Raw genomic sequence first — 20,324 nt, 5'->3', positions numbered from 1 at the left:
TATATCACTGTCCTACGTCTGAATGGGGAATGGATCTTCTGGACACAGCTTTCATCACTATAGTTTCCTCATCAGATGGTAACATTTATTAGGCTGTTGTGTGTGGCGTTCATGTGATCAATATACAGTAGAGTAGCCTACAGTAGGCTATTAGACTACAAATTAATACCGCGGCACGGACACTGGTGCATCAGTCCCTCCGCAGTTTCATTAAGGCATGAAGCCTATTTTCATTATTACGTGACACTTTGGCTGAGATGGCCCGCTGGCAAACACACTCAGGGACCTAATAATTCAGCTCTAAATGCGACTCATAGCCTAGAAAATAAATAAAAAGCGGTGGAATCTAGGCCTACATCATGTCTATATTATGCATAGGCTACAAGCAATACATCGTTTGACATTTATTTTTTATTTTTTATATATATGTGTTGACAAATGTTGGGCACATATATATTTTATTTGAGGTTTGCCACTGTTGTAATTGATTTTGGCATGAAGAATAAAGCATTCTAAAGACATACGCACATTTCAGCCCTGGCAAGACTGCCTCGGGGGTGACGTGAGAACGTGCGCACCTGACGCACAAAACACAGACCAAAAAATCTTTATGAATCAGGTGTATGTGTACGACTTGTCCTAAATGCCGTACAAAATATGGTCGTAAATCCCTTTATGAATCCGGCCCAATGTCATTTTGTCCAATATGTAGGGTAGAGTATGCTAATACAATATAACTTGGGGTGGTTGTACTGTATTTTGTCTCCCTGCTCTTCTATTGAGACATGTAAATACTATGTCTAGGTGAGACATGACCTTTGACATTGATCCCGTTCTCTCTCTAAATATGGGGGTCCACGGCCAAATACATATAATTGTGGGGGTCCTTGACATGAAAACGTTTGAGAACCAATGATATAGCAACATACGTTTTTTTTCAAAAACTGTTAGGATTTAGAAGACTTTTGCACAATCGGCCTCAGGTCTTAACTCATTCACTGCCAGACTTATTGCTGGCCGCGTTTGCCCACTGCCAGAGATTTTTCATTGAAAAAAAAAAAGTACTCAGGAGCTGAGATACAGAATTTTTAAGCTTTAAGTTAACAAGGAAGTGGATGGGAGTCTTTTCCTTCGAAAAATCATATCTCCTTGGTCTTTGGGTCCAAAAAAAAAAAAAAAAAAAAAAAAAAAAAAATTTTGGAAAAATTAATAATTACGTTTTTTACGTCAGTGGCAGGTTTGGTAAACGGGAATAATTACGTTTATTACGTCAGTGGCAGTGTATGAGTTAACACATCCACCAAGTCCTGCATCTGTGTCACTTAAGATTTCTTTGGCTATTCAAAAATAGCAGATCTACAAGCTCATAGCGCGGCACCGAGTGCCGCACTACGAGCTTGTAGATCTGCTATTTTTGAAAAATCGTGAAAATACATTTTTTTCCGAAAAAAAATTAGGATTTCGTTTTTTTTTTGACACGGCCTCAGGTCTTAATGGGTTAATATGTCAGACAGGGGTATATATTTGACACAGTCATGAACATCACTTCTCTGCCTTACAGGGGTGGCACTTGCATGATGTCACCGGTGAACAATTTCAATTTCTCTTCTACGTCTCCTCTGGTGACCAGATCTGTGGGGCAATAATCAATAATCAAATACATTGTTTCTGTTATTTTGCATGATTTCAATTCAAAAACAGCAAAACAATTGCAGAACATCTACAAGCTCAAAGCACGTCGCATTTGGGGCTTGTAGATCTGCCATTTCTGATACTTTTGTGTGACACTGTATTTGTATGATCAAGTAGGGCTTTACTTTACGATGAAATCATAAAAAAGTTAAAACATGGAGATGAGAGGTTTCTGCCCGACAACGACAATATCATATATTATATCATTGCTGTTGGGTGGAAAACTGTCCAAAATACAAGGAAATAGGCTCTATGCACAGCAGCCATATTGGGAATGAATTGGGCCCCTTCCTTACTTCCTTCACAGGTGTTACCAATGATACTAATGAAGGCTCTGTTCCATTCTGGTCAGGGTGCTGATATTGTGCATGTTGGCTCACTAGAAACACTCCATTTTGGTTCCAAAATGGCCCCTTATGGTGGGTGTGTAACTCTGAGAGTCAAATGGACCCGTAAGGGTCCATTTGGTTCCATTTGCACACTCTCAGAGTTATAGGGGTCCTTGAAAATAAGACAACCACTATGCCACACTAAATGGAACAGAGCCTTAATTAGTATCATTGGTAACACCTGTGGAGGAAGTAAGGAAGGGGCCCAATTCATTCACAATATGGCTGCTGTGCATAGAGCCTATTAAGACAAATAAAAAAAGGATCCAATGGATCCAATGTAATCATTATTTAGTCACTAGCACATATTTTTCAATAGTTCAACATTTATAAACGGACAGTTTTTAAGTTGTTTGATTCATTTAGATATTTGGTATTCATTTTATCAAACACGCCCGCCCATTGTAACTTCAAACTCCATTTTAACCATGTTAGATAACCATGTTAGATTTTCAATGAGTGCCTGAGTAGATGAAGCCATTATTCCTTTTCAGCAGCACAACAAAGGGTGCACAATTGGTATTCATATTTGTCATGACATGATTCATGTAATTCTTTCTTTGTTTGTTTCCTCGTTTTGATCTTTTGATAGCCTGACAATATTTGACATGTAGGAATCATTTACCAAAGTCCTTCTCCAGAGTGACCTGGCCAGTGCTATCCAGGGTGTCTGTGGCTTTCCCCAGTTCTGCTGTGACAGAGTATTTCTGCAAGAATAAAAAAAAGAACCAATATACTGTTTAATGGAATGAAAGAACAAAATCATTCAAACCTGAGGTTCAAAGTGTTCACCAAGTCAAGTCACACACACACACGCACCCACCCTGACACCCTGACAAGCACTCGGTTGACTCGGTTCCACAGATAAATATTGCGAAAATAGCAGATCTACAAGCTCACAACGCCTCACACTGCGATCGGCTATTTTTTCAATGTTTGCTTGCCTCTGTCTTACACAATGTTTGACAATTTGGTATTAGAAAAAGGCCTTAAATTGTCACTTTAGAAATGTGCAGATACCCTGTACAGTGTATACACTTACACTGTATGTTGGATTGTTTACTGTTGAGTGAGAAAACAATGGTGCACATTAAGCTAATCATCTGGGGACCCCCCCAAATAATTTGGGGGGTCCCGACCCCCAGTTTGGGAACCACTGCACTAAGTGCATCATCATGCAGACAAAGTATTTGCGACGTGGATTACAGTTCTCTCTCTCTACTATCCTACACATGGCCGCCTCCTCTATTTAACCCATTCAGACAGGAAACGCATCTGTGTAACCACTTCGTCCATTATTTTACACTTTGGCTATTCAAAAATAGCAGATCTACAAGCTACACAGCGCGGCACCGAGTGAGCTTGTAGATCTGCTATTTTTTGAAAAATCTCGAAGATTATGTGCAAATATTTGAATATATATGTTTTTACCTCAAATCTTTGCTTCTGGGGTTCTGAGTTACAAATATTCACTTAAAAAAAATAATATATATATATATATATATATCCAAAGATTTGCACATATTTGAAAGATGTTTCAAAAATAGCAGATCTACAAGCTAGTAGCGCGGCACTCGGTGCCGCGCTACGAGCTTGTATGTCTGCTATTTTTGAATAGCCAAAGAAATCTAAAATGACACAGTTGCGTTCCCGGATTGAATGGTTTGTTCTCCGTTTGTTTTGCTTTATTTCTGCATACAAGACTTCACACACAGACCCACTACGCTACTGATTACTGACACCGATAACCTAGATACTCAAATACTGAAAAGTAAGGATAATACGACGCATCTTGTATTATTTAACCAGTGTGTGGACTCTCTCCTTTGTTGCCTTGAGCCAGACTTGGTGAGCCAAGTTGAAACTTGGGTAACACTTGCCATGAATCCCATGTCTATAATACCTTATAAAGTACTATAATCTGCTTATATCGTAACATTAATTTTGAGCAGATGTGTAATGTCAGGAGTGGAAGAAGTCCACACTGGTAAACTCACCTAAACCCCCTATAAACAAATACAAGGATATTTATTTATTTTTTCATCATTTTTATCCCTCGATTTTGTAACCCTTTTTTTCCACCCGGTGCCAATTTTCTAAGTGATCCTGGGCGCTACACTCCCCCTACCAGGCTAGGGAGCCCAGGGGCGAGCTCATGCCTCCTTCAATGCATGAGAGCCAACTGACCTTCTTGTCACCTGACAGGGGGGGGGGTCCCTGGTTGGACGTAGCGCGTGGAAGGAACACGTTATTCCAACCAGTTCATTTCCCCTCCATCAGGCGCCCCGGCTGACCAGGGGGAGGCAGTATAGTGACCAGGATTACTGCATGTTTTTGTGAGGGCATGAACTACCCTAGGAGACACGGGTATACAAGGATATTTATAATCATCAATATACATCTAGTACATCTAACCTTTTACAGTAGAGAGGCTTTCAGAGCATTGCACATTTATCTGGGTTTGAATGCTAGAAAATGGTAAATGGTGCATTATTATAGCACCTTTATCTAAAGTACTTTAACCCATTAAGACCGGGAAAGCGTCTGTCATTTTAGATTTTAACCACTTTAACCATTATCTTATACTTCGGCTATTCACAAATATGAGATCTACAAGCGTGGCACTTGTAGATCTGCTATTTTTTGAAAAATTGTGAAAATCCTTGAATATATATATATATATATATATTTTAAAGCGAGCATTTGTAACTCAAATCTTTGCTTCTGGGGGATTCTACAAATGTCTTCTAAATCCTTACAGTTTTTTGAAAAATATTTGTTGCTATATATATATATATATATATATATATATATATATATATATATATATATATATATATATATATATATATATATATATATATATATATATATCAGTGGTTCTCAATTTTCATGTCAAGGACCTCCCAAAATTATATGTATTGGGACGCAGACCCTCATCTTAAAATATGTTGTTCCAGGGACCCCCAGAAGCAAAGATTTGTTCACGATTTAAAAAAAAAATAGCAGATCTACAAGCTCATAGCGCGGCACTCGGTGCCGCGCTATGAGCTTGTATATCTGCTACTTTTGAATAGCCATGGTATAAAATAATGGTTAAAATGGTTACACAGATGCGTTCCCGGTTTTAATGGGTTAAAATGTGCATTACATTCACACACAAACGGCAGAGGAAACCATGCAAGGCACCAACCTGCTAATTGGGAGCAGTTCAGTGTCTTGCCCAAGGACACTTCGTCCGCTCTACCTCCCGAGCCACTGCCTCCCCTACGCATTTACAATGTTCATTTATAGGCCAATGTTGTACCAAGTACATAGTTAATACAATTATGCGCAACTAGCAAGTTCCTCTGCTTGTGATGTCATCACTGTGCAATGCCATCCTCCTACTGTACCTGCACAGTCATCTTTTTAAAATGCATGCTTTTAAGTCATTTCCTTCTAATTATATAAAGAATTTAATGTGTACAGTATATAGCAACATACACTTTTTTAAATATTAAAATAAATATTCAATGTTTTTCAGAAAACTTGTCTAAACAGGTTAAAGCAAGTGCCCTATAATCACAGTATAATGTATTTTAACAGTGATTATAATACATTATAACAGTGATTATAAAGCATTATAAAATTACAATGCATTACAACTTGAGATAATTAACATGGGATGCATGTTAGTCTGCCAGCGACCAGCAATCTAAGTATTACAATTATTGGCTTTACAAGTAATTATCCAATGCGGGTTGATTGCATTATGAGTACTAAAGAGTGCGTATAACTATATAATGTTAAAGCAGATTACAAAGCATTTACACTTGACCTTATGAGTCATTATAGAACGTTTCATGTGCTTTATGTTGTAGATCTACAACTTGTAGATCTGCTATTTTTAAAGGCTTTGTATACATTTTATACATTTGAAAACTTGTGAAACGGTACATTCTGCATAATGAGTACTTTCTACTTTTGGTACTTTAAGTACATTTTGATAACAATACTTTTGTACTTTGTACTAAAGTCAATTTTGAATTCCGGACCTTAACTTGTAACAGAGTATTTCTACATTGCAGTATTGATACTTTTAATTAAGTAAATCATTTGAGTACTTTTCCCACCACAGTCAGTATGTATGAGTTTGTATAACTATAATTATATAGTGTTATACATAGATTATACTGCATTATAAAAACAATTATAACACCTTACATACATGGGATACACAGGAAGTGTTACCAAGCTTCCAACCACTTGGAACACAATCCCTCACACTGTACAACATTCTATACGCGATAATCCAAATACAGTGAGAGAGTTAAATTAAGATTGATTTTACGATATAAATTGGGGTCCCAGAGATAAAAATAGAAATCACATTAAATGGGGGTCCATGCCTAATGCATGTCAAACTGGGGGTCCTTGATATGAAAATGGTTGAGAACCACCGCAGTACAAGGTTTCCACCCAACAGTGACGTTAAGGAACCTTAGACACCATGAATAAACGCCTCGTCAAAGACTAACTCACCTTTGAACCGGCCAGCATCTTTCTGAGCATTTTTGTGCCGCCGCCAATGCCAACCACTGCAAAAAGACACAATGTGAAATAAACAACAACAATGCTAACTCGGAACTCTCATTATTTTACCTGCAATAGCAGCTTTTTTATTTGATTTTATTTATTTTGTTTCAAGAAACAGTCTGCACTCAACAGAATACATTTTCTCAACACTCAAGTTCAGTGCATGCACATTGTAATAGGCTCTACGCACAGCAGCCATATTGGAAAGAAATTGGGCTTCTTCTTACTTCCTTCACAGGTGTTACCAATGATACTAATGAAGGCTCCGTTCCATTCTGGTCAGGGTGCTGATATCGTGCATGTTGGCTCACTAGAAACACTCCATTTTGGTTCCCAAATGGCCCCTTATGGTGGGTGTGTAACCATAAGGGAGTATGGGAGTATGGGAGTGTGGGAGTGTACAAATGGAACCAAATGGACCCTTACGGGTCCATTTGGTTCCATTTGTACACTCTCAGAGTTATGGGGGTCCTTGAAAATAAGACAACCACTACGCCACACTAAATGGAACAGAGCCTTAATTAGTATCATTGGTAACACCTGTGAAGGAAGTACGGAAGGGGCCCAATTAATTCCCAATATGGCTGCTGTGCATAGAGCCTATTAAGTACAGTACTTGATACATGTACTTGGCTACTTTCCACCACTGATTTTACCTAGTACACCAGAGGCAGCACTGTCCAGGGTCCCACCGTGTCCCATTTTCAACTCTTGTTTTTTTCTCTTCCGTGGATTGGGATTTTTCAAACCAGCTTCTACACAACAAACAAACAAACAAATAAAACACATTTAATGTTAGATGTCCAGTCAGCAGTGTTGGGTGTAAGGAGAGAGAGCACAAAGTACAATATGTGCCTCTCTCGTGCAAGGCAGAGTTGCCAGGTCTGCTTATTATAACTGACTTAGCGGGTTTGTTTTTCTGCAAAGTCGCTTGTAAATGTGGTAGTTGCGTTTTTTTGGGGTTGATTCTAAAGTGTACTCTGCTTGTTTGGCCTTGCTTCCCAATGTTGTTTAAAGTTTAAACCAGTGGTTCTCAAACATTTTCATGTCAATGACCCTTTAAATTAACATGTATTTTGCCCCCCCCCCCCCCCACACCATACAAGATATGTTGTTATTAAAACATTTTTCCAAATATGCACCCCCCCCCCCCCCCAGATTCTTTGGAAATAGCAGCTCTATAACGCGACACATTGTGAGCTTGCAGATCGGCCATCCTACTATAATTCTAGTAACCTCACGGTGGTAGGTAGCCTGTGTCTTGGGTGGCCTCTTGATCAAACTGCGCATGCGTCGTTGCCAGGTTTCGCGAGAGAAACAAGCAGCAAGGTCTATGAAAACAAGGCCAAACCAAACGAACCCTACAAGCAACGAGGTCTATGAAAAGAAGGCCAAACGAAGCGCCTTCACACATATACCTTGCCTCTTGGAAAACAGCCGATCTACAAGCTCACAACGCGTCCCCACACCCACCTGCACTTTCACAACCAACGCCAAAACACAATACCACCAATATTGCCCCTAAAGCGCTTACAGTAGGCCGACATGGCAACACCACGCTGCACCATAGACCCCGCCCACTCTCTGAGTACAATTCTTTCTGTGGAAAGTAAACACAGCAGACTTTTTTCGCACACAGTCACACACGCACACACGATGCACATACGCACACGCGCACTTTTAGACCCAGTCCTATTTTAAAAGTCTGCGTATGTGCGACTCGCGTATCCGCGCGCCTGGTGTAGCCGCTAGCATTGCAAATCACTTGGATCTAAACAAACGCGCTGTACGCACACGCTCGCTTTGAAAAGCCAGGCTGGTGTCGATCGGCCGTTACGGATCTCTGTGTGTGTGTGTGTGTGTGTGTGTGTGTGTGTGTGTGTGTGTGTGTGTGTGTGTGTGTGTGTGTGTGTGTGTGTGTGTGTGTGTGTGTGTGTGTGTGTGTGTGTGTGTGCGCGCATGTATGTATGTATGTATGTATGTATGTGTGTGTGTTTGTTTGCGATGGGGGGGCGAGTAACATGCCTACGCCATTCTCCGGGCTTATATATATATATATATATATATATATATATATATATATATATATATATATACACACGCCCGTGGGGAGGGGTGACCGCGGGCCGGGGGGTGCCGCGACGGGACCCACGGGGGGGAGGAGGGGGGGGGGGGGTGCCACGACGGGACGTGCGCGGGGGAGAAACCGCGCGACAGGACGTGCATTAACCCCAAGTTTGCAACTACTTTCGCCTGCGCCCTTCACCGGGTATGGTCTAGTTTTTAGATAGTTGATGTATATAGGGCAGGGGTCTTCAACAGGGGGTCCGGGCCCCCTAGGGCTACAGGGGGGCCACCACATGTTTGTGTGATAGGAAGTTTTTCTTTACATTAACTCCTTGAATGCTAAAATTCATTTTCTGAGGGGAACATTAGCCAAAAATAGCAGATCTACTGATTGCGAACGCGCCTCCGACCAAGTGGAGCATACTATGACACTCGGCTCGGCTTGTGTGTCTGTCTGTGTGCAGTATGTGTGCAGCCGCGCCCCCATGTCACTCACGCTCTCATTGGCTGCCCCCATGTGAGTCACGCTCTCATTGCCTGCATGCACTACAGTGTGGCTGAAATTCGCCTGTGCCCCTGGGTGACTCATTACACTCCTCTGAGAAACATATAGCAGCGACAGACAAAAATAACACATCTATAAGCATCTACACGAGTTCATCTATAGAGCGTCGCAGTTCCCGCCCACTTCCAGTTGCCGGAAGTAAATACTCAATGCATTTTTCCCATTGACTTTTCCGAAAATATTTATATAAATTAATTTAAGCCTAGAATCAAGCTATCCAGGATCCTGGTGAATCATGACCATAAAACGTTTGATTGGGTATTTATTAAACATAGTATATCATATCATTAAATATAAAATTTAAAAAATCACAGAAAAAAAGGTTTTATGGTCATGATTCACCAGAATCCTGGATGGCTTGATTCTAGGCTTAAATTCATTGATATAAATATTTTTGGAAAAGTCAATGGGAAAAATGCATTGAGTATTTACTTCCGGCACCCGGATTCTGTGCAACTGCGATGCTCTATTGGGATATCTAAGAATTCCATGTCATTTGTGCATATTTCAGGCCGGATGGCAAGTAATTGCTCATTCCTTTCTATTCTTCTTATTGTTATTTTCGAGCTGCGTTCGCTTCCAGCGTTCGCGCGACTTACTTGTGATAGTGCTGTCAAACAAGTCTATGAGAGCTAAACAGATTTTGATTCTTTGCTGGGGGCCTCCTCTGTGTGTGTGTGTGTGTGTGTGTGTGTGTGTGTGTGTGTGTGTGTGTGTGTGTGTGTGTGTGTGTGTGTGTGTGTGTGTGTGTGTGTGTGTGTGTGTGTGTGTGTGTGTGATCGATCATGCGATCTAGTTGCTTCTTTTGGGCTTGTTTTCATAGACCTGGTTGCTTGTTTCTCTCTCAAAGTCTGGCAACACTGTTGCAGGCTTCCTCAAAGTGGGTGCCATGACCTTGCGACGCGTTGTGAGCTTGTAGATCAGCTACTGTTTGGAAGATTGTTCCCCCCAGAATAGGGGAGGATGATGGGGTTCTAGTGGTTAAATGTAAAGTATAAAGTTAATTGAGTCTGTCCTAATGGAAACTCATATTCTCTCAAGTTTTCCTTAGCTGGTAAGATTATTAACGTACGGGTAAATCATTTTAGTACACAGTTCTCTAGTGCACTGTTCCCCAAACACTATAGCTGTTGTCACTATTTCTTTCTCTCCCAAAAGTATGGCACCTAACTACTTCTACATACTTTCACTTAGAAACTCCATTCAAACTGTACAAAAAAAATCAGCTTACTGTGGACATCTATGCGTGTTTCTTTTTGAAATAATTTGTAGTTTTTTAAATATTTAACTTTAAACACCCCAAAAAGTCAATGGGAAAGTCAATGTTATTTCAACTGAAAACCCTAGAGAGAGGACAGAGGAGAAATGCCTGTGTTTTCGTAAAGTCACTGTGGCCGCATTTTTTACACCACAGACATGTTTTTTACATCACCAAGATCGCACAGGTCTGCTCTCCGATTTAATCCTAAACTGTGTGATGTATACATTTTTAGTTAAAACCATTAATATAAACCCATGCACCTACACACTCTAGCAATCAGTGCAGTGCAGTGCACTAGCTACCTAGATTAGGTAGCTAGTGCTACCTAATCTGTCAGTCATTGGCTGTCAGGCAGTGGTGCTGCAAAGTAACTAAGTATATTTACTCACGTACTATGCAAGTGCTTACCATGCACAGTTTAATTTTGAGGTCCTTTTACTTTCCTTTCCATTTTTGTTACCTCTACTCCACTACAGTGAAAGCATTTGACAGCTTTACTTGTTACTTTGCAGATTTTATTATTAATAAAAAACCTACAGTAACCACATACAGCCGATCTACAATGTGACGCGTTATGAGCTTGTAGATCTGCTATTTTCTGAAAATTTGAGTACTTTTACTTTGGTACTGAACGTATATTTTGATGCTAAAACATATGTAGATTTCAAGCTCCAAAACTACCACCCCCCCTCCACCTCCCACACCACTTGACATAACCCCTTCTGTCATACTTTAACTATTAAAAAAAAAAACGATCTACAATGTGATGCGTTGTGAGCTTGTAGATCTGCTATTTTGGAAAAACCTTGAGTCTTTGGAACGTGTGAGTACAGGGGGCGGCAGTGGCTCAGGGGTAGAGTGGCTGGTCGAGTGGTCGGATGGCAACTGCGAGGTTCACAGTTCGATCCCGGGCTCCACTACTATATACTCACTATGGGATAACAGCGCCCCCTGGCGATACACAGAGTAACACACATTGACTCCCGCGACAATTCTGATTGGTTAGGGTCATGTTACGCAATCCGGCAGTCCGGAAGAGGTATATAAGTTATAACCCCTTGTGTAACTATACCACGCCCTCTTACTTTACTCTGCTGCGCGAATGCGCATGAGCCAAGACACACTCCGGATAAAATTCTACAAAAAACAGCGTTAACCCAAAGCGGGGTCACTTGTGTCCCCCACAGGAGTTTCGTAACGTATTATTTATCGTTTAAGCACGCTCCCCCGGCTTATTTCTTTCTTTCCTGTCTCCTTAAAGTTTTCCCTCCGTGGCTCAAGATTAGCCTTGAAGTAGTCTCGCGTGGCCAGACTGTTGGCTCCCACAATTTTCAAATGTTTCCGGTCATACAGTCTGGGAGCTCTGATCATGATTAGAATATAAACCGGATGTGAAGCTTCCTCCCCACTTCCGTTTCGTCTTTACAGTCGCGCAAATTTATCCGACTATAAATCAAAATCATTTAGGGGTTGGACGCAGCGGAATTCCCCTCGCCGCGGGGCTAACGGCCCCGCTAGAGGAGGAGAGCCGTGGGGCCATGGGCCCCCCGACAGACGTCGCCCCGGGGAGCAGCGGTGCTAGCCAAGGACGCCGCGGCGTCACTCCCAGGACCGTCTCCTCGACGCCAACCCCTGCTGCTCTCTCTCCTCCTCTCCCTCCCGTGGTGGGGTGACACACCGGACGGCAGCGTCTACTCCGATGGTGGAGACTACGACGGAGCCGACGACAACATGGAGGAGGGGGGCGGAGAGGAGGAAGGTGAGATCACCTCCTACCAGGAGGCCCAGGAGGTCACCATGACCAGCCCCGAACGGGACGATCTTCCTGGGCCCACAGCGGAGCCTCCTGCGGAGGAGGAGGAGCTCCTCGAGCCTGTTTCGGCAATGTTCCGGAGAACCATCGCCCGGTGCGGCCTCGAGCAGCTGATGGAGGACCACCAGGTGTCCGCAGAGGCTCCCGTCCCAGGCTTCCGCCAAGGCTTTCAACGCCGTGTCTCTTCTCCAGGGCTCAGCCAGCGCAAGGCTCGAGGAGCTGATGGCTAAGCCCGTGTGGGCCGAGGACGCTAAAGAGCTACATCGGCTGATGCAGATCTCCATCCTCTGCACCTGCAACGACGTCATGTGGACGGGACGTGCCATGGACTTCTGCGCAGCCATGGAGAGGACGAAGTGGCTCGACCTCGCCGTCTGGCAGGAGGACAAGATTAAGAATGAGCTGATGGACCTTCCCTTGAAGCCAGACAACCTTTTCCCAGGCGCCCCCAAGCTGCTGCGCGACAGCGCAGAGACGGAAAAGGCAAGGAAGGAGGCAGCGTCTGGCATCCTGGCACCAACCCCCTCCCCCCCGCGGCTCGACCTCGCCAGGAGAGGTCCGCGGGCAGGGCGGCAGGCGCTCTCAGTGAGTTTGGAATGCATGTGGTTCTCGAACGACGGCAAGAGGGTTTTGCTTAAACCCAACTTGCCGTTTGTATCTAAGACTGGGAAGGTGGCCCAGGCCCCAGTTGAGCTGGTGGCTTTCCATCCACCTCCTTTCACTTCGGCGGAGGATAGATGGTTGAACCGTCTTTGCCCAGCCAAGCTTTAATGCCAGAGGACAGCGGCCGGCCGTTTGTCAACGCAGCCGTTTGTCTCTTTTGGCCGGGTTGGTCAGAGGACGGCGGTGGCTAAACCGACGCTGTCCAGATGGATCGCGGATGCCATCAGGCTGGCGGAGTGGTTCAGCGGGTTGGCCGGAGTCGGTCGGAGAGGAGTCGGTCGGAGTGGAGTGGTGGCACTCCAGTTCCAGAGAGACTGGGGGCCCATTCGACTCGGGGCGTGGCTGCATATTGGGCCCTCTACAGAATACTCCTCCATCCAATCCATCATTTTGTAAAGTCATGATGTCAGTGTGGACCTCTATACAAATAAAAAAAAAATATATATGAATAAATAAATTAAATTCATAACATGTAATTAATTCATACATTTTACCTGTCCTGTACACAGTGTAATATTTTTTAAGTATAGAACGTTACATTTACTTCTCCTTTATTTCCACAGGGAGGGCTGTGAAACTACAGCAGGTGCAACGAGCAGTCGGTGTCTGCAAGAAGATTGTCGCTGCCTTCTCCAATTCATGGAAGAGAAGACGGGAGCTGGCCAAAGCTCAAGCAGAGCAAAATCCACCCTTGCCCCGTCATCAGCTGATCACAGAAACCCCTACAAGGTGGGGCTCTATGCAAGCGATGGTTGAAAGGGTGCTCGAGCAGGAGAAAGCTATCTCACAGGTTCTCCGTGCCGACAAGAAAACGCGTCACCTGGTCCCAACTTGGCAGGACATGGACGTTCTGGAGTACATGAACAAGGCACTGAGTCCTCTCAAAGTGTTTACGGATGCCTTGTCTGGGGAGCTCTACCCAAGTGTTTCCTACTTGAAACCTGTCCTCCATCTGTTCAACAACGAGATACTCAAGCATCAGGATGGTGACACTCAGCTCACCACGACCATCAAAGAGGGCATACTGGAATACCTAAATGAGAAGTATGATGACCAGAAAACCCAGGAGCTGCTTCACATGGCTTCTCTTGTTGACCCTCGGTTCAAAACCACATACATCAAACCAGAGAGGGTGGGCTACATCAAGACAAGAGCTGCTGCAGAGCTGCAGAAGCTGGTGGCCGAACAAGCAGAGCCAGAGGCAGTCCCCCTTCCGTCAGCTGCCACTGCCAGAGATCAGGACGAGCCAGAGGTTCCTGCTAAGAAGAAAAAGAAGAGTTTGAGCAGCTACTTTGAAACAGCAGCAGCAAGGCCAAGCCAAGCGGCCCCTGATTCAAGCAGAGAATCCATTGAAAAAGAGCTCACCCTCTATCTCTATCTCTGCCCTCTGGACACTGGTCCAGACACAGATCCACTGGAATGGTGGAAGGAGAATGAGGCACATTTCCCCCATCTGGCCAAGCTAGCGAGGAAATATCTTTGCATCCCTGCCACAAGTTCCCCTTCAGAGCGGGCTTTCAGTACAAGTGGGAACATTGTGTCATGCCAGAGGTCAGCTCTGAAACCAGCTAGAGTTGACCAGCTTGTATTCCTAGCACTCAACCTGTAGAAGCATGAGATTTGCCAAATGTTTGGATGTTTTCATAATGCACATCCATGCTACTTGAAGTAGTTTTGTTTACCTTTATACCTCAATGCCTCATATTATATATGTATAATATTTGTGTGATCCATTTGCAGCTACACTTTAACTTGGAAGGGTTCCATGTTTACATTTATTTTAGGGGCTCGGCCAGTAGGCCTGTATTACTTTTGTTTGTTTTTTGTTAGATTTTATATTTTTTGTTAATTATATTGTGAGCCTGATTTTGTTGCTGCGCTTTAAACTTGGGAGTTTATTTGGTATTTGGCCCTGGCCTGCACAATGCTCTTTAAAACTAAGAAGTGTTCAATATGTTATTTCTTATACCTAATAGGCCAATACCAATATTTGTTACTGTTAGGCAAATATTCACCACAGTTCTAAAGTGTTTTCTATTGCCAATGCCTAGAATGCCTACTCTAGACGGTCACCAGACATGTCGACCCAAGACAGCTCGACCCGGACCGGTCGACCCGCTGTCGACCCGCTTGGACCCGACAACTCGACCCAAATTCGACCCGGACCGCGAGAGAGAGAGAGAGAGAGACAGACAGCGAGAGAGAGAGAGAGGGAGAGGGAGAGAGAGAGGGAGAGAGAGAGAGAGAGACATAATAATAATAATATGTAGGCTTTCAAGCAAGCACAGCCATTGAGATAGACACCTCCTTACCTCAAGCCCTATTGTCTTCTTGATGTGATAAGGCTTTCAAGCACAGCCATTAGACACCTCCTTACCTCAGCTCTAAATCCTTACAGTGTGTCTATTATCAATTGGTTCAGCCTGGCGATCCTCAATCTGTGTTGTCTGACAATTATTCTTGCACTCACTTTATTCTCCCCTTTTCAGGTAAAGTGCAAAGTTGCCATGTTATAATAAGTTTCTATGAATGCTTTAGCTTCAAGACTGTATTGGTGTGGGACTGTGTTGGTGTTTTTGTTGCACTCGTTACAAAGCTAATGGAGGCTAATGGAAGCTAAAGGGAGCCACCCAGAGGCCGTTTACAGAACATCATAAAGTGACGTTCAGTCTACACATTAGCAGCAGCCCAGTCAGTGTTGTCGTATATGAGATGCAAATATTATAATTGGGATTTCATTTATATTGCATATTTCATCTTACTTACATTTTGTTTACAAGGTGAATATGTATGCTACACAGCATATGACCGTGTCCTTGTTTAAGGAAGGATAGGCTATCATAAATGTTTAGCTTCAGCCTATTTCCTTTTGATCACCTCAAACACTGATGGATGTAAGACTTGTATACATGTATGCTTGTACTGTGAGTTGATCATAGCATAGCAGAGTATGACCTCATCAATCACATTCCTAAGGCTATCAGCCATCATCATCAGCACCATCATCCATCCATCCCCATAGCAGAGTAAGACCTCTCCTAGGGGTTTTGTGAATAATCACATGAAGTATAAAAGTCTGATATATAAGAAAAGTTATAGTTATAATGGTAATGCCTTTATTGATTGTATGCTGTGCTTTGAATACACTATATTATTTGTATGTGTTATGGAAATGATTATTTTGTCATTCAGTCATAAAGTGACGTTCAGTCTACACATTAGCAGCAGCTCTGTGTTGTCTGACAATTATTCTTGCACTCTATTTCCTTTTCATCACCTCAAACACTGATGGAAAGTAACTAGTAACTACAGTTACTATAGGCTTTTTTTGTTGGTTATATCATTTTAGTTGACCTTGTAACAGTAAACTCATGTACTGTACTGGTACCTTTTCCTGTGCAAACTTCAATCAATCTAAAAGATCTGGTATTTCTATTATTGGCATATCTTTTTAATGTTAATAATGAGAGCTATACATTTAAGGAAGGATAGGCTATCATAAATGTTTAGCTTCAGCCTATTTCCTTTTCATCACCTCAAACACTGATGGATGTAAGACTTGTATACATGCTTAATGTCCCTTTAAAGTTAAAACTGTATATAGAATGCAGATATATGCAGAGAAACACAGAGACACTGGCCAATGGCCATCAACAACATCAATCACATTCCTAAGGCTAGCACCCATCATCAGCACCATCATTCATCCCCATAGCTTGATGGATGTAAGACTTGTATACATGCTTACATTTTTTTCAATCATTGAAATTGTTTTGATAGTATGACTGAAATAGTGCACAAAGACTCAGCCTTTTTGTAATATACATTTTATTTCACATTTTTTTGTATATACTACTATTTTTGACCTTTTTTTCAATCATTGAAATTGTTTTGATAGTATGACTGAAATAGTGCACAAAGACTCAGCCTTTTTGTAATATACATTTTATTTCACATTTTTTTGTATATACTACTATTTTTGACCTTTTTTTCAATCATTGAAATTGTTTTGATAGTATGACTGAAATAGTGCACAAAGACTCAGCCTTTTTGTAATATACATTTTATTTCACATTTTTTTGTATATACTACTATTTTTGACCTTTTTTTCAATCATTGAAATTGTTTCACACTGCCCTGTTTTGTCAAATAAAATAACAGTTACTTTAATTCATTTCACCTCTTGTGTTGTGTTTAATGATGGCAACTAGTGTAGATCTGCTACTTTCAAATGATTTTAGAGGAGAGGAGGACAAAACAGGCTTACAATATTTACTCTTAAATATACTATAACACTTCTTTAAAAAAAGTATGCAACTTAGGGGTGTGCCGATATATCGTCCCGCGATATATCGCGATACGTTTTCGCGACGATATGTATCGTTTTGGGGGAAAAAAATATCGTTTTTGAATTTTTTTTTTTTTTTTTTTTTTTTACAATCATAATAATCAGGCATGCAAACGGCCCCGAAGTGAAAAGAGTGACAACATGTTTTTTTTTCGGGTCAGGTGTCACACTATTTGGATTGAAAACGGCTATTGTAGCTGAAAAGCTACAAGTTTGCATGTCTGAATAATGCAAAAACAGAATTATTTGTTTGCATTTTATTTTTTTCTCCCCCATTTATTTTCATAATAAAAAAAGTGCGTATCGTATCGTATCGAAATCGTATCGAAGTTGTGAGCCAAATATCGTATCGTATCGTTTGGTGAAATTAGTGTATCGGCACACCCCTAATGCAACTCAATGGATATGGTGGCACGCTACCAGCGAAAGAAAACTAAGGACACACAGGGCAAACTGGTGAAATTATGGGATGCCTATGCAATGAAGGAGTTGGACATCACCCAGCTGCTGGCAGCTGTTGCTGAGGTGAACACGATGCCACACGGGGTCGGACTGGCAAGAGCGGACAGCGAGGTCTAGCCTGGTCTCCTTTCTCTTTTTTATTCCCCCATTTTTTGTATATAACTATTTTTGATAGTTTGATAGTATGACTGAAATAGTGCACATTCGATCAGACTCAGCCTTTTTGTAATATACTACTATTTTTGACCTTTTTTTCAATCATTGAAATTGTGTTGATAGTATGACTGAGCATGCTTACAATATTTACTCTTAAATATACTATAAATATACTCAGGACCTCCCTCACCATCACCTTGTACCTTGTACTCTACTACCCTCTAGGGGTTACACAGAGCTACTACTTCAGACAACCAGACCCGGTCGATCTGGGTCGAGCTGTCTCAAAATCGCGGCTGGTCGAGCTGTCTTGGGTCGACAAATCTGGTGACCCTCTAGACTAGAGAACAAAGAATACTTGAGTTGGAAGCAACTTACACTTACATGATGATGCTGAGACGTCTGGGTGGTGTTACTGTTTACGAAGTAGGCTACTGCTACATGTTGAGTTGAATACATTTAATGGCAGATGTTATCATGACCAACAAATATTTTTGCATGAATACATGCTTGGAAAACAGGTTCTTCTAAATAAAACAAATATTTAGTACCTACTACCTTTATTTGTTGAGTATATCATTTCAAACTGCATTTCCACATTGCAATTTTATGTGAACTATTCATTAATTGAATTTACCAAAAATGTACTATATCGTGATGTATATTGTATCGGGATATAAAATGAGCTATATCGGGATATGAGATTTTGGTCATGTCGCCCAGCCCTATAGTGCCTACTTCATTTTAATAACAGTTCTCTAATGGCCACTTCACTTTACAGTTCTCTAGTGCCCACTTCACTTTAATAACAGTTTTAAAATCATTTGAAAATAGCAGATCTACAAGCTCACTACAAGCAACGCCTTGTAGCCAGAGTATACAGCTGAAGTGGTTAAGTGGATAATCAAAATCTGCAAAGTAACTAGTAACTTAAGTTTTCAAATCATAGTGGAGTAAAAGTACAATATGTGCCTCTGAGATGTAGTGGAGTCGAAGAAAAAGTACTGAAAATTGGAAATACTCCAGCAAAGTAAAACATAAAATAAAAATAAAAAAAACTCAAAATGACATAGCCCTGAAACATGACTGTCGTCATGTGAACCATGGCTATCAAGGACAGTACTTGAGTAGTTACTTTCCAGCACTGAGTAAAGCTAAACGTGGTGTGTGTAGTACACAGAGGACTCACCTCTCAGTAAGGTCTGTTTCAGTGTGTTCAACACGTCAGCGGAAGTGGCTCCTGGTTTCTTATAAATGGCAAACAGTCCGTTTATAGACTGGAGTTTAGACAAACTATTCACACACGATGCAGACATGATGCTAAATGCTAAGCTGCGTTCCTTCATCAAATTTAAGCCAGCAGATACGAGACTTCCGGTGGACGATCTCTTCAGAATAAGAGTGCCCTCTAGAGTAAAAAGAAGCCATTGAAAAACGATTCATTTGCAAATTAAAACTAAGAACTCATCTAAATGAATACATGCTGTTCACTGGAGTGCAAGTTTAAGAGCCATTTAAAAAAAATGCATAAATCATACATTTATTTTTAAAATAAATGTATGTCTTTGAAAAAAAAACATTAAATACTATGCTCTTATTTTGAAGGCAGTCGGAAACCATATATTTGATAGCTCAAGAACCAGATGTCTTATATTTGATAACGGAACGGAGCTCTAATGCTAATACTGCTGCTCAGTGTTGCCAGAAACAAGCAACCAGGTCCAGGAAAACAAGCCCAAAAGAAGCGACTATAGACCACTTTTTTCCCCTAGCGAAACATGACAGAATGGGTTTCATTTGGTGCTGGCCTGCGTGCGCATCCTGGTTCTTATCAGTGTGACATCGTCTGTTAAGGGGTCTATTTAATAGACCCCAGACGCAGGCCTACATGAGGCTTTGATTGGTCGATTGATTGTATACTTTATTAACAGTTTGCAAAAGAAGCACAGAATGTTACAGTTCTATACAAAAGCTCTATAAACCTAGCCTGGTAAACCCTCCCTCCAGAAATCTCAATTGTATTTTATTTCCTGGAATCAAATGGAAATGAGATTTCCGGAGGGAGGGTTTACCAGGCTACTATAAACCTATATACATCGACTTTTAAAAAAAATAGCTGATCTATAAGCTCACAACGCGTCGTAATGCGACGCGTTGTGAGCTTGTAGATCGGCTATTTAAAAGAAAAACTTTTGCAATAAAGTGTGGAATATTTGGATTTTTCTTTTCTTCTAATAAGACCATATGATCCGTGACCATGAGGTAAGCACTTTATATTTGAAATGTGAACGTTTATGTAGATGTAACGGGTTGTAAAAGGAGACAACGCA

General features: G+C 41.7%; 1 protein-coding gene across 1 annotated transcript in view; it reads right to left on the bottom strand.

The window, feature by feature from the left end:
• LOC311053954 (pseudouridylate synthase TRUB1-like) overlaps positions 1-19,319 on the bottom strand; it is a 29,295-nt gene extending 9,976 nt beyond the window's left edge. Inside the window, exons 1-5 of the mRNA XM_084069767.1 lie at positions 19,184-19,319; positions 7,316-7,414; positions 6,606-6,661; positions 2,707-2,788; positions 1,560-1,632 (exon numbers count right to left, since the gene is read on the bottom strand). Of these exons, the coding sequence (XP_083925893.1) occupies positions 1,560-1,632; positions 2,707-2,788; positions 6,606-6,661; positions 7,316-7,414; positions 19,184-19,310 (437 nt within the window). The 5' untranslated portion in view covers positions 19,311-19,319. The remainder of the gene's footprint in view (positions 1-1,559; positions 1,633-2,706; positions 2,789-6,605; positions 6,662-7,315; positions 7,415-19,183) is intronic.
• Positions 19,320-20,324: the final 1,005 nt, after the last annotated feature.

Source organism: Gymnoscopelus microlampas, assembly GCF_963454915.1.
Source record: "Gymnoscopelus microlampas genome assembly, chromosome: 10".
Taxonomy (NCBI): domain Eukaryota; kingdom Metazoa; phylum Chordata; class Actinopteri; order Myctophiformes; family Myctophidae; genus Gymnoscopelus; species Gymnoscopelus microlampas.
This window is presented reverse-complemented; position numbering and strand designations above follow the sequence as displayed.